The sequence below is a fragment of the Culex pipiens genome, chromosome 2 (genome assembly GCF_016801865.2).
Source record: "Culex pipiens pallens isolate TS chromosome 2, TS_CPP_V2, whole genome shotgun sequence".
Taxonomy (NCBI): Eukaryota; Metazoa; Arthropoda; class Insecta; order Diptera; family Culicidae; genus Culex; species Culex pipiens.
This window is the reverse complement of record NC_068938.1, coordinates 135,214,323-135,228,684: the sequence shown is the minus strand read 5'-3', so window position 1 is coordinate 135,228,684 and position 14,362 is coordinate 135,214,323. Positions and strand designations below refer to the sequence as shown.

The 14,362-nt window shown below is 36.3% G+C and overlaps 1 protein-coding gene across 5 annotated transcripts in view; it reads left to right on the top strand.

Moving 5' to 3' along the window:
- LOC120428864 (guanylate cyclase 32E) overlaps positions 1-14,362 on the top strand; it is an 84,819-nt gene that overhangs the window by 51,302 nt on the left and 19,155 nt on the right. For all 5 annotated transcript variants that reach the window (XM_052708440.1, XM_052708439.1, XM_052708438.1 and 2 more), the window contains exons 4-6: positions 360-598; positions 790-1,099; positions 9,629-9,882. In XM_052708440.1, coding sequence (XP_052564400.1) covers positions 360-598; positions 790-1,099; positions 9,629-9,882 — 803 coding nt within the window. The remainder of the gene's footprint in view (positions 1-359; positions 599-789; positions 1,100-9,628; positions 9,883-14,362) is intronic.

The window sequence follows — 14,362 nt, the reverse complement described above, 5'->3', positions numbered from 1 at the left end:
ATTTATGTTTATCACAACGATGATGACATGTATAATTAAGATTTCCAAGATTTTCCCACGCACTAAAAGGCCCCGAAGTGGTAAGCTCGGTAATTACTGCATTGGTTCGTGGGCGTAATCTTCTTACGGTTGTCGAACGCGCAAATACATCCATTGTTGTGAAGTGCCCTCATAATATTTATTCCATTAAGCAGAATTATTGCCTCCATAATTAAGAGCAGATTACCCTATATATAATTTAATACCATCTCCGTGGGGGGTTTCCCATTATCAATCATTATACTGCACTTCCAGCCTGGCCACTTATGTTCTACCATTCTACTTTCTCTCCTTACCGGTTTTTCTCTCTCTGACCGCAGGACTGCAGATTTCCGGCGCAATCACGCTGGCCATCGAGGAGGTGAACTCGGTGTACTTGAGCCGCCACGGCCACAGCCTCCAGTTCGAGGTGGCGGAAACGTACGGCGAGGAGGTGACCAGTATTAGAAAGACGGCCGACCTGTGGACGCGGGACGTCATCGCGTACCTGGGCCCCCAGGAGACGTGCGTCCACGAGGGCAGGATGGCGGCCGCCTTCAACCTGCCGATGATTTCCTATGTAAGTAAGTATGGATTTTTTCTTTCATTATTTCTTATTGTTTTTGGATTTTACATGTTGCCGATTTCCTGGAAAAACTTTTTTCACCTTACTTAAAAACTTTGAGTTATTAAATGCTCAACTTTTCAGAACTGTTAAAAAAAGTGATTTTTTTTTGTAAATACTTGTTTTAAAAATGTTTTTTTTTTCAGTTTTGTACCCACAACGAAACCTCCAACAAGAAGCACTTTCACACCTTCGCCCGAACGCGACCTCCCGACTTGCAGATTTGCAAGTCGGTGGTGTCGCTGCTGCTGGCCTACAACTGGACCCAGGTGACGTTCTTTTACCGGGCCTCGGAGGACGCCGAGTACGATGCGGTGGCGGAAACGCTCAAAACCACACTCAAGTCAAACGGGGTCCGGATTCGGGCGGTGCGGACGTGGAGCACCATCTACCACCACGGATACTCGCCGAATCCGTTTGACCGGATGGTGGAGGAAACCTACTCGGACACCAGGAGTGAGTATCGACGGGATTGAACCTGAAAAGTGCAAAAAACGGTTTGCTGTGGTCTAGCAAAATCGATGAGCAAGTTTTAATTAGTTTTGAGAAACTCAAACAGAACTGATTAGAGGCCCCGAAGCGTTGAAGGACGTCTAAAAGTGATTAACGCGTCACCGTCTGGTAGCATTTAGCTGAGGATCGCTTTAAATTAAGAGGATTCTGCTTGGTGGAGCAGCGAGCGTGGCGTGTTTTGTTGATAGATTGCTTTCAATAAGACCACCCATGCTGCTGCTGCTTGGTGCGTTGTTGACCGTAAATAGCGTATTTTTGCTGTGAAATATGCGCTCTCCAAACTAGCTGGCTGGTGCGTTATCGTTTGTTAGTGGGGAATCAGGGGTGAAACTTGCCAAACAGAATTTATTAAAACTAGCAATAAGCGCGTCAAATTAACGTCAAGAAAAAAAAACTATGGAAATCCTTGGAGTTTCCGAAATTTTAGAAAAGGTATTCAACAGGATCCAAATCAAAAGTTCTCCGATTTGGATGGCCATAATAATAAGATCCGATTTTTTTTGGCGATAATGGTACATTTACAGTACATTTTTCTGGAGACGCATGGTGTTTAAGTTCTATAAATGTACGGAAATCTTATAATGATGGATAATCACCATTTTAGGAAATGATACGTAAAATATTCTGAAATAAGTGAAACAAAAAATATCAGCTGCATTCTCTTTAGCAAATCAGCAATGTAGTCTGTATTTAAAATTTATGTATATTCCGGTAAATCTTCGCAGTATTTTTCCTGCAAGACTAATAATTAACTTTCTATTGCAACGTGGCGAGCTAAGGTTAATTCAGCCATTCCAAAGATATGATTTTCAAAGCTCGATTTAATCCTCCTACAAATGCGCATTTCGTACGAAACGGAAATGTTTTTTTTTGCAATTCCGTCGTGAAACTACTTACTTTTCCTGTCATTCTTGAACGACGAAATAGCCTACTTTTCTGTACCAAAAATAACAGAATCGAATAGTAACACTTTTCAAAATAAATGCTGAAAAGTTCTACTTTTCAGCACTCAAATGGGTGCTGAAAAGTTGAACTTTTCAGCAATTGTTTCGAAAAGTAACACTTTTCAACATTTTTTTGATTAAAACGATTTATTGACAAAATTCATGAAAATTTGACATAAAATTTCACTCAGTGTGTGTTTTTTGGAATTGCAAAAAATGTTGTATGGAACTCGTTGCAAAACTTGATTTTTTCAGCACTCTTCGTATTTATCCAACTCGGTGAACCTCGTTGGATAAATGTACGACTCGTGATGAAAAAAATCCTCTTTTTGCAACTTGTTGCATAAACTACTATTTAAAGCCCGTACTGAAAGTTTATGTTTTAACAATCACACAAAAAATTTACTAAAAGTTCGTCAAGACGTGCCATCTTGTCGCTTTTAGACGCTCCGATAAACGCGTTTTAATGTATGAATCAGGGCTGCGGAGTCGGGTCATGTTTCAAACGACTCCGACTCCGGCTTTCTGAGATTAGCCGACTCCGACTCCAGCCTTCAACAAATGGTTGGCTCCGACTCTGACTCAAAATATTTTTTAAATGTTTCAAAAGTTAATTAACTATTATTCTGAAAAAATGATAAGGAGAGAGGATTGGCAACACTGCCCGGATCTGTTTAGTGTTTTTTTCGGTCCGTACATTTTTGCGTTTTTGTGCTTGTTTTGACCATCTGTCTGTTCTGATTCGATGTTAACGGCCGAGCTAAGGTGCCAGATTACTGCGTACAATAAAAGTTTAAAAGTTTCTAAGTGATTTTGTGGAAAAAAAATCGATTCAGAATTTAAGTTTCAAGCATTGTTTTGAATTTTGCGCTCTGGTTGGCCTGCCGGAAAGTGAGCGCGGCACTCGTTGCCCTACAGAAAAGTGCAGAGGGCTTACTTCGAGTATACGTCATTCCCGCAGGGATTGTTTTTCTTTAGATTAATAGGAGAGACAATCCAATTTTCGTTAATTGTAAAAATGTGAACTATAAATTATTTGTAGTAGAAACAGAAGGAAAAGAAAATGTGGAGAAAGTGTTAAGTTTGGTTTTTGCTAGGAAAAAGTTGTTTCAATAAGGGTGCACGACGAACTCTGCCCTTTTAAAGACCATAAAATAATATAATAATCAAGTGATTAAACTGTCCCTGAGGTAAAGCAGTTGGCGGCTCTATCTACTGCTGCTGATTGTTAAAATTTTGTTTTGCGGTTTTCAGAAAAATATTTAAATTACTCTTAAAAATGTCTTGCTATTCTCCTAATGGAGAGATCGGCAACACTGTTTGCGATCAGTTGGTTGTTTTCGGCCTGCGTTTTTAAATGGTGTTTTTTTTGGTGAAATTGAAACATTTTCGTCGCGAAAAGCGCACTATTCGACAAACGAGTTTGCTGTGCGTTAGGGAATTATGAAGTTTTCCCGATTTTCAAAAGAAAATAAGTGAATTTTAAAAGAAATATTCAGCTTTGAAGCGTGCCAGGAAAAGTCAGCCAGAGAAGAGGAAAAATACGTGTTTGTGTTGGTGAAGCAGTGAATAGGAACGTCAGCTCAACACAATCCGGCGTGTAAGAGGACGATTGTTCTCAACGCGGGGAGTTGCGAAAATTTGATGCACAAGGCTTTCACGCCGCACCGAGCGATTTGTGCTAAAAAGCATAGATTTTTCCGGGTCTTAGAGACTTGCGGCCAGGTCAACCTTTGAAGCAGCAGCATGCAGAACCGGGTGAGCAAGTTCCAATAAGAATATTCTTTTGACAGATGTGAATGAGTATGCGTGTGTGAGTGAGAAACTGGGCCGAAACAACTTATCTAGATAACTTTTAATTAGGGGAGTGGTGCCATTTTTTGGGTACTGACAAATATAAAAACTTCGGTTTCTCTGCTGCTTTTTTTTTGTTGCTTGTAATGTTGAAATAATCGATGTTTTTATTGTTTCGGCCCAATTGACGATGTTTGTGTGAGTGTATCCGTTTATTTTTGTTTTCATTGCAAGGTTTGATACACAAAAATTTTTAGCTTGTATACACTGTCGGTTTGGCCGCGCTCATTTTGTTACGCGTACAAATTATTCAACAAATATCGTCGTTAGGTTTCCCGTAAATCACAATTATCAATTTTATTGAATATTTTTTTAATATGTCATAAAAAATCTCATGGTTTTTATGATCTGATGTTTGATTAACTTTTTTTAAAGTATTTAGGTTTACTGGTATAATGAGTTGTGTGTAAGAGTTGGTATGAATGAGCTTGATATATATTAATCAATTTGTTTTCCAGGTTTTTCAGGTTAAGTTCATAACTAGTGGTAAAAATACGCGCACCAAATCGAAAAAATTGTTCGTAAAATTTTGTTGAATCAGTTGCGTCTTTTATTTATTAAGATTCCATAAATTGTTTTGTGATTTTAAAAGCCCTTCCTATATCACCGTTGATCAGAAGGTACGGCGTCGGGTAAATCGTAAATTTTCAAATAATGTGTTAAATTTTCACGGTGGAAACTCATTTCTATAGAATCGTTTATCGAAAGACGCGCTGACATTTAGGATTTTTTTTTTTAGTTTTTGATTCGATTGTGTGTAGCGGGACCTCGCGGATACTCTACAACGTGTTTTTAGAGCCTTTTATTTGATATTTTATTTTTCATAAGTCCTTCTTTCATCATCGTTGATTGGAAGGCACGCCGCCGGTTTAGTTCGTTTAAGTTATTGTTTTCATTTCATTACAGTCGGCTACGTGGTGTCCTTTTTTTCTTTTCGTTTATTTTCATTGATCGTAATAATTTATTCCAACTGGCAGTTTTAGTATTAACTCATCAAACTATCGATTTTATGAAGCGTAAAGCGTCTTTTATTTACTATTTTTGAAATTTGCTCGCGTTATTTAAATTGTACAACCAGTAAAATATATATTGATAAGTCCAGCCCATAGCACTACTGCTCGGTTGGCACGCGTTCGGTTAAAAAAACTTTTTAAATAATCAATTATTTATCTTTCCGCAGCCGGCTGCCTAAGATTTAAAACTTTCAACCGATAAACAAAATGCTCATGGTCACATCACTGCCACTCGTGAATCCTGACCTCATACCCATCTACTAACCCCCTCAAAACTCATGTGATACTTTGTCGGAGAAGCAGTCGATTGGGCGGTCTCTATCACTCAAGTATCGGACTAACATTCCCATCCACTTCCCCGTGACTCTACCACTGGTCGTGGCCGGCGCCGGTATTGATCAGCATGATAGGGGCCTTTGAGAAGTTGCGAAGCGAGGAAAGATAGCACCCACTCATCTTCCACGGCTCGTGGATGTAACTTCTGGAGGTCCTGGTCAATAACGGAGTAGCAACTGCGGGTGGGCACCTATGCTTATGCTATTATTCTGAAAAAATGATAAATAGGATTATTTAAATACTCGCCAAGTGGAAAATTAAACAGAAAAAGAGTTTCTAGTTTTACAAATTGTATACGTTACTGAAACAGAAATGAAAAAAATATCTCCAGTTTAAATATAAATAATATAAATCTTGAAATAATAAGCCATAGGTTCAGCATTTGCATGGAAAAAGTGTTTCAAAATGCATTTTACACTAGTTCAGTTGTTTTGCAATCATTAATAAAAAAATGAAGATTTGTCGAAAACAAAAATTTTAGTGAAAAAATACTTAAGCATCGAAAATTTTCAAAAATTAAAAAGATTTTTAAATCAACCCAAGCATGCTAAAATGATTCTAAACGCTTAATTCAAATAGCTCACATTTAGGCTGACATTTATAAAAAAGCACAGTGACTACCAAAGTCACCTTGTTGTTTTTTAAATAACAGTTTGAAACGACACTATTTTTTAAAAATCCATTGATTTTTTTAAGACGTACACGGACATCACGCCATGGCTGAAAAAGATTATTTTTGCAAATCAATGCACAGTGGGAAAAATCGAGGCAAAAAACGGACTTAATTGATGCTGGTTAATTAGAACTTTCAACTAAGACTTTTCTTATGTGGAAAATTGCGTGGAATCGATTGGTGATGGTGAGAATCCGCGGAAATTTGCGTAAGGCCCGTTTAAGGTCGATTTACCCTATTTTTGCTAATTTTATTAGTTTTAAATATGTTGCTGAAAGGTTCAATATTTTTAAATAACTTTTTCTTAAGTGAAAAATTTCGAGGAATCGATTGGTGATAGTAAGAGCCCGCGGAAAAGTTCGATTTACCTTTATTTTTTGCTGTTAATTTTAGTTTTAAATATGTTGCTGAAATGTTCAATATTTTGACAAAGCTCTTTCTGACGTGAAAAATTTTGAGGAATCCATTGGTGATAGGGAAAACTCGCAAAATGTACCTGAAAATCATTTCGATGGAGAAGAAAAAGTTATTTCACCGCATTGAACATTTAAGCAACATATTTAAAACTTATAAAAACAGCAAAAAATAGAGTAAATCGACTTTGCATCAATGAAGTCCGTTTTTTGCCTCGATTTTTCCCACTGTGCAATGCGTCTAAAAAAGTTTTTCATGGATAGGATGCTTAAGGGATCCTTTTTTCAAATATCCGTGACCTAGAACATATTTTACCTAGGAATTTTGGATTTATTTTATTTTTTAATTTTCTATGTATTTAAAAGAAGGCGCGCGATACTTATTGAATCTTGTCCTAAAACGAAGCTTTATGAATGGTCGTGCGCCTCCATCAAAATAAAAATTCACAGGTAAAATATTTTCTAGGTCACGGACGCTTAAGGATCCTTAAGCTTAAGTTTTTTTTAATTTTTTGAGTTATGCTACTACATACTAGGGTAAGAGTGGATTGACAGGTTATCATTTCGTGATCATAGCGAAATAACATAATTAGAGCTTTCCAATCACAATAAAAAGCTTCAAAAAGATAATAGCATCTGCAAAATCTCTAAAAATGAAAAAATTGCAACGCAACGCATGCGACTTAAAAAACAATTGAAATGTTTGCGATGAATTATCAATAACTAATTTTATGAAAAAAAATAACATAAATATCAATAACTAAGAATAGCACCGGCCTATTAATATTGAATAATCTTACTCATATATTATTTATCACTGCGCTTCAAAGATACAAAATTTCAGTGCTTCCGTTTGGTTGCTCTTCTGAATCGCAATATTCCATCCACTTCTGACGTAATTTTTCGTCACGTGGAAAACAAAAAAAAGCCTCTTTTGGCCGCTCATCGTTTAGTCTACGAGCAAAAAATGCGCGAAGCACTTAATTCTTCAGCAAAAACTTTAAACTTAACAGATCCAAAATGTTTCAAAACAAGTCACTTCAGCAGCAAAAATATGGCACGCATGAGCTTTAACATAGCCTTCTACTTTGTTTATGTTTACAGCTGAAGTGCAGTTGTAGTAGTAGGAAGCAGTGGGGAGCAATCGAAAATCACGTTACGCATTCTGTCTTTTCAGCACCCAGGTATGAATAAACAAAAACAAGTACTTGCAATGTAAACAATTGTAATGACAAACACGATTTGATTGGCTGACCTTTTTCTGCATTTTCCCGAAATTTGGTTGAATCTGGAGTCTCGAGTAATTATTAAAAACGTTTACAGTAGACGGGCATGCACGTGCGGCATAACGCCCTCTGATTCAATTTCTTTTAGCCAGATGTCGCACGTGCAGCAATTTGCAGGGTGTATTTATATAGCACGATCTGATCGGAACTTCTTTCATAAGTGCAAGTATTTCCGGTTTTTGTTGAATATCTCGGGATTGAAATCTAATTTTTGGGATCTGTTTAGACCAAAAGGAAAGGTATTGAGAATTGCACAAAATGGAATTCTTAATCCACGATCCAACGATAGCACGATCACGACGAGTAAGCTTGAAAATAAATGTTACAAAATATATTTTAAGTGAGCTAAAATAAGTGTTTTTTAACCACCCTATTCAACTAGGAGCGCCCTTATTGCCTAGAAAAAAATGATCTAATTATTTTGGCCAAGGAACTCCCAAACCAAATTTAAGGCAAATCGGAGCAGTTGTACACACAAAAAAATATTTTCGAATGTTACATCATTTATTATTTTTTTTTTTCGAAAAGATCGGAAAATTTCACGAATGTTTCATGTTTTGACATTGTAAATCGGACCCTTCGTTGCTGAGATATCGACATTAGAAAATGGTGGGTTGTTTGGGTGAGACTTAGGAAACATAAATTTTCTTGTTTTTAAACCTTTGCATGGCAATATCTCAGCAACTAAGGGTCGTATCAATAAAGCCCATAAAAGTAAAATAAAGAGAATTTTCTCAGCTTTTCAAAAATATGTTTTTCAAAAGTGGGCAAACATGGGCACTATTTAAAAAAATGAATAACTGCGACTATTTTGAAAAAAGTTACATACAAATGGCTATAACTTGAAAACGGTACTTTTATCAAAATTTCACTGGAGCACTTTTTGATTGCAAATTCGATTTAACATCAAAATATGAAGTTGAAATTTTTTCGATTTTTTGAAAAAAATCCATATTGATTCAAAAATTAGTAACTCGGTCAAAGATTTTTTTGCATATTCTGGAAATTTCTGAAAAGTTGGCAATTGATGTCCTCTAAAACATATCAAAAAATAATAAAAAAATAGTGTTTTTTTGCAAATCAAGTTTTAGTGACAAAAAGTCAAAAAAAATTTTACCGTGTATAATTTTTTTGCAGTGTAGTTCGTATCCATACCTACAACTTTGCCGAAGACACCATATCGATCAAAAAATTCCTTCAAAAGATACAGATTTTTGAATTTTCACATATCATTTTTGTATGGACAGCTGCCAAATTTGTATGGAAAATTATATGGACAAACTAATGATGCAAAATGGCTTCTTTGGGAATACCGAAGGCACAAAAAAAGTTTCAGCCGGATTCAAAAATACAAAAATTAAATTTAAAGAAAAACGACCGATTCCGTAGAGAACTGCTCTATTTACATTTATAAGAAAAAGAAACAATACAATTTAAAAGTTTTCAAAGTGGCATTCAATTTGCATAAAGTTTTTAAATTCCGATATTTCTTCAATGTTAAAAAAATCTTTCACTTCATTTCGGGGTGTTTTCGTAGCAAAAATATTGTTAAGATAATTGGATTTTTTCCAGCACTCGTCATCTTTATTCGACTTAACGTAGCTTTATTTGATAAATGTACGACTCGTGCTAAAATATCTTCATTTTGCCACTCGTTGCATAAACTACCAGAATTTCCAAATCTTGTTTGCTGTTATTCAGTGAAATCGCTCCTGTCAGTACTAGATTAATAAATTAAATATCAAAATGCTAGAACCTATTTTTATATGCTTGGATGTTTCACCCCTGATTCCCCACCATTTGCTCTTCAGATCAGCACAGTTGGTTCCAATCATTAATCATCTCATTGACAACGCACACTTGCCGTTGTCGTTAAGTTTTTCCTTTCATATTTCTTCACTCTTGTATTTTATCCTTCTTTTTCCGTTTCCTCTTCCTCGGTTTCCGTTCCAGTCTATCTGGTCCTGGGTCACCACGACGAGCACATCGGGCTGCTGGTGGCGCTGAAGCGGAAGGAGCTGCTGACCGCGGCCGGCCAGTACTTTGTGGTCGGCGTTGATCTCGAGCAGTACGATGCGGCTTTGCCAAAGAAGTATCTTCACGGGCTGCTGCAAACCGACGCGGACCGGGACGCCGTTCCCGCCCTGCAGCACTACCTCGGCGTCGTCCCGTCGGCACCCGTCAAGTTTGAGGAGTTTGCCGTTAAGGTAAGAGCAGTGGAAATTTTTGTTTTGCTTGAAAGCGTTAATTGGTAAATGGTTCAAAATGGATCAAAAATTTAAAATTTGAGAAATTCCTAAGAATGCATCAAGTAGAAGATTTGTTTCCATAACCCCAATTGCTGGAATAAATCGCTCAAATTTCAAACAAAACGTGCATTTCTTCAACAAAAATAAGCTGTTTCAGGACAAGATGCAGATGTCCGAAACGTTCTGCAGATGCATCTCAGATACAAATAAACATGGCTGGGGCATTTTGGTGTCAAATGCACAACAGACTGATGGTTTTCCCAATTTTTTGCTGGTCGTGATGAGGGTGAATATTTTTCGGGTTATACAAAATTTAAGCGATAAAAAGTGCGAGTGTGGGTGAAATTGATGGATTGCACTTTTGTTTATGGGAAATCCGGTGGTCCATTTTCCTTCCTCTTTTACTTTGCGGGGGGTAATTGATGGTAAAACGATGATTTTGAAATGTTTGCAACGGAATCAATTAGCTAGTGTTGTTGTTCGGAAAGGATGAAAAATGGCGATCGGTGATGGAATAAAATGTGGTGTTGACATGTGGTAAACTGGTGTGATGGACTTATTAGTTTTTTTGAGCAATTGTAAACAAAGCTTAATTCATTTCGTTCCATGTATTTGATTGTTAGAGTTGAATCATTTTCACTTAGCATTAAATTTTTTTAATAAATTAATATTGGTACCTCCATTTTCAAACTGCGATATCTTGAGAACCGCAAGCCGTACAAAGTCGAGCCAGGACTATTTTTTAAAGAAAATTGGACGTAGAATCGATTGGCATAGTCAATTTTTCAATTGAAAATTGTTTTCAGTGTATAGTGCGAACATGAAATTGCTTTGCTTAATTTTTACTTTGAGAGCATATTTTAATTCAAGTTTCGACCTCACCATCGTGTTCCTCTGTAACATTCGAAATTCAATATCGTTTGTACTAAAAATAAAACATTTAGCCCAACTGGAAAACCTATTTAAAATTTTCTCTGTAAGTTTCACAATTTTGGAATAAGAAGATAACAACTTCCTTGGTTGTTGTGCACACTTAATGTCAAAATTCAGCATCAAGTTTTCATCTTAAAAATCTTAATTCATTATTACAATTATGCTTGAGCATGAGCATGAAAGACCACCCATGGTTGCCCCTCCGTTGCTGAACAGAACCGTAATATCCTTTCAGCACTACTGATCATAGGCTTCGGCGATCTAGTGGTGTTTCCCTTATCAACAGCATGTATGAATGCGCCGAAAAGATGAAACACCATGATTGCTAAAACTAGATCAGTTGCGAATAGGTAATAGTCATTGGCCACCAACGGCGCCCGCCATGTCAGTTTGTAGGTTTGTAGATCGCGAAAAAACCCTGTGACCTGTGACTCAATTCATTATTACAATTATACTTGTGAAAAATTCTCTACGTTTTTGCAAATCGAATTTTCATCGTATAAATAGTAAATAATAATAAAAATATTTGGATAAAACTTTGTTCATCGATTCACTAGGTGCAAATAATCCATTTTGCATATTTGGTTTCTCCATGCAAGTCTACATGCAAATTTGGCAGCCCGTCCATAGAAAACTGCTATGCCGATATTCGAAAACTAGTACCTTGAGAAGGAATTTACTGATCCTATGTTATGAAACAAAATTATTATTTTTTTTAATAAGAAAATTTAGACTTTAACAATCTTTCCCCTTTTACTTTTTAATTTTTTATATTTTTAGTGGACAAAAAAGTCAAATTTTGAGCAAAAGGAAGGGTATTAGAGACGTTTGGCTGGTCGCCAAGTTTTTATTTATTTTAAATAATAGTGATTTTTGGAAATCATTAAAAATTCCCCTGAAAAAAATCCAAAAAATGTTTTTGGATGCTCGAATTATTCCGCCCTCTTTAAATGTAAGGCGTGATTTAAGAAATCTGGAAATATGTTTTAAATAGGTTGAGACAATGTATCAAGAGTTATACTTTTAAAATTAAAATTGGATTAATAATTTCCAAGGCATCATCGATTGAAAGCATTTAGAAAAACTCAAAACTCACTTTCCCAAAAGTACAGTCTTCCCACATATTCGGAACACTTTTGTGATAATTTGTCAATAGCATGCCAAATGCATCTTTTCTGTCGACCCTACTATTTTCGGGACCTTTATTTGGCCATTCTCTTGATATTTCACTAGTAAAAGTAGTACTTTTTGAACAAAAAACATCATTTCAAGATTATTTTATTCAGAGCAGCAAATCACTGTCTCCAAATTGCATGTTTCATAATTGTTGGATAATATTGTGCCTCCCACAATTGTGGAACACCTGAATTTAACTGATATTTTCACAAAAAAGTCATCAGACCATTCATGAAACATAACTAAGATTGAATTTCGTTGGTTTCAGTGCGTGAAGTCAAAGTTTGTTTACATTCGTAAGAAAAAAATGTTCCGAATTTGTGGATTTCAAGGGTCAAAGTTTTTCTTCAAAAACTTGATATAAAAGTTAAAATTTGCAGTTGTTTGATACGGCATTCGAAAGATCGCAAGAAAAGCTTTCAAATGAAGGTATAAGCGAATCATTTGCTATGATTTTTTGAACATTTACCGATCTGTAAACTGTTCCGAATATGAGGGATGACTGTACTTCGAGAATCCAAATTCTATTTTACATCAGAAAAATAATGATTGGTAGTTCATTCGGGTGTTGTTCGACACTTTCCAAAAACAATTATTTCTTCCATCTATTTTCGGTGTACCTCATTCAACCATTTTTTTTTGCTGTAGACGCATGGTGCTTTGTTTTCATATCTGAGAACCCCAAAAGGCAAAAACTGGAAATTTGGTTTATTGGAGCTTTTTAAAAAAAAACTCCAGATTTAAACTTTCAAAAAAAAAAAAACTCTAGAAATGTTGTTTTTGCGGAAATCGACAAAAAATTATTTTTTTGAAGCACCCTTTTTTAAATCTGAAAAATAATACAGTAGTTCCATATGAAAGTTAAAGAAAAAAAAAAAAAAGTGTTTCGATTTGGCTCAAAATTTTTCTGGGGATTCCTTGATTAGACCCGTATTTTTTTGTTTGGCCATAAGGGTGGCCTACGCCGTATTAGGGTGGTGCGAAATATGGCTATTTTCGTCGATTTTCACAAATACCACTTTTTTCAAAAAATCATAACTTCGCTTCATTTCAATCGATTTAGCTGCTGTCATGGGCGCTAATAAAAGATAATAAGTTTGACTTCCAAGAAAAAATAATGTGGAGCAGTGTTGTAAATGAGTGATAAAAAAGCTATCTATAGATTATCTCTGCACCAAAAATATCCGAGAGTATAGCTGCCGTCACTATAGCTTGTGAGATCTCTTCTTGTGTCTTGTGATTCCCAGCGATGGCATTCTCTCTCTATCACTCCTCCCCTTTTCCACGACTATGCGCTCTCACCGCTGAGTCTCTCAATCTCTCAAAAAACTGCAATGAGAGAACGCGAGATGGCACTTAGGAGCCGACCACGCATGACGTCCCGTTAAACTGCGTTTGCGAAATTGGTTTTGTTTCGGCTTTTGTGGTTAAACGCTGTTGCGGTAGGATGATCGTGGAAACAGGAATGAGAGAGAAAAGGAAAATGTCAATTGCGAGTGTGTAAACACGAAAACGTGTTCGGCTATTTTCGGCGCAGAGAGATTCAATAAGGAGAGAAGAGCAGTTGTATTTGAGGCATGAATATTCAGGCGGGATAATTGTAGTTGCTGAGAGCTGATATTTTGATATTTTAACAACCCTGATGTGGAGTTTCAAAAATCTAGCCTAACATTTGAAAAAGTCTTATGAAAACATCAAATGCCGTTCTGACGGTGTCTGGACAAAGGAGCCTATATCTGAAAATATTTTTAACGAATTCCTCGGGCAATTTTACATTACATATCAAAAATTGGGCGAGGTGCATTTACAGGATTCAGAGATACGATTTTTTGAAAATAAAATCCGGGGTTTTCGACGCACCGCGCGCGATAACGGAAAATTGATGAAATCGGCAAAAAATCCACTTTTTTACTAAAACTGCGATAACTCGAAAATTTCTGCGATGCCCTATACATGTTAGGGTACCAAAATTTCCGTAACTGAAATACGCAACTTTTCGAGTTATCGCTGTTTTAGTGAAAAAAGTTGACTTTTTGCCGATTCCTTCAATTTCCCGTTTTTGCACTTGGCGCGTCGAAAAACCCGGATTTTATTTACAAAAAAATGAATGAATGATCCTCGCTCAATTTTTGATATGTTATGTAAAATTGTCCGAGGAATCCGTTAAAAATATTTTCAGATATAGGCTCTTTGGTCCAGACACCGTCAAAACGGTTATTTTTTCTTGGAAGTCAAACTTATCATCTTTTATTTGCGCCCAAGACAGCTAAAATCGGTTGAAATGGAGCGAAGTCTCATTCCTAATTGGAGCACTTTTGGTCTAAATCCC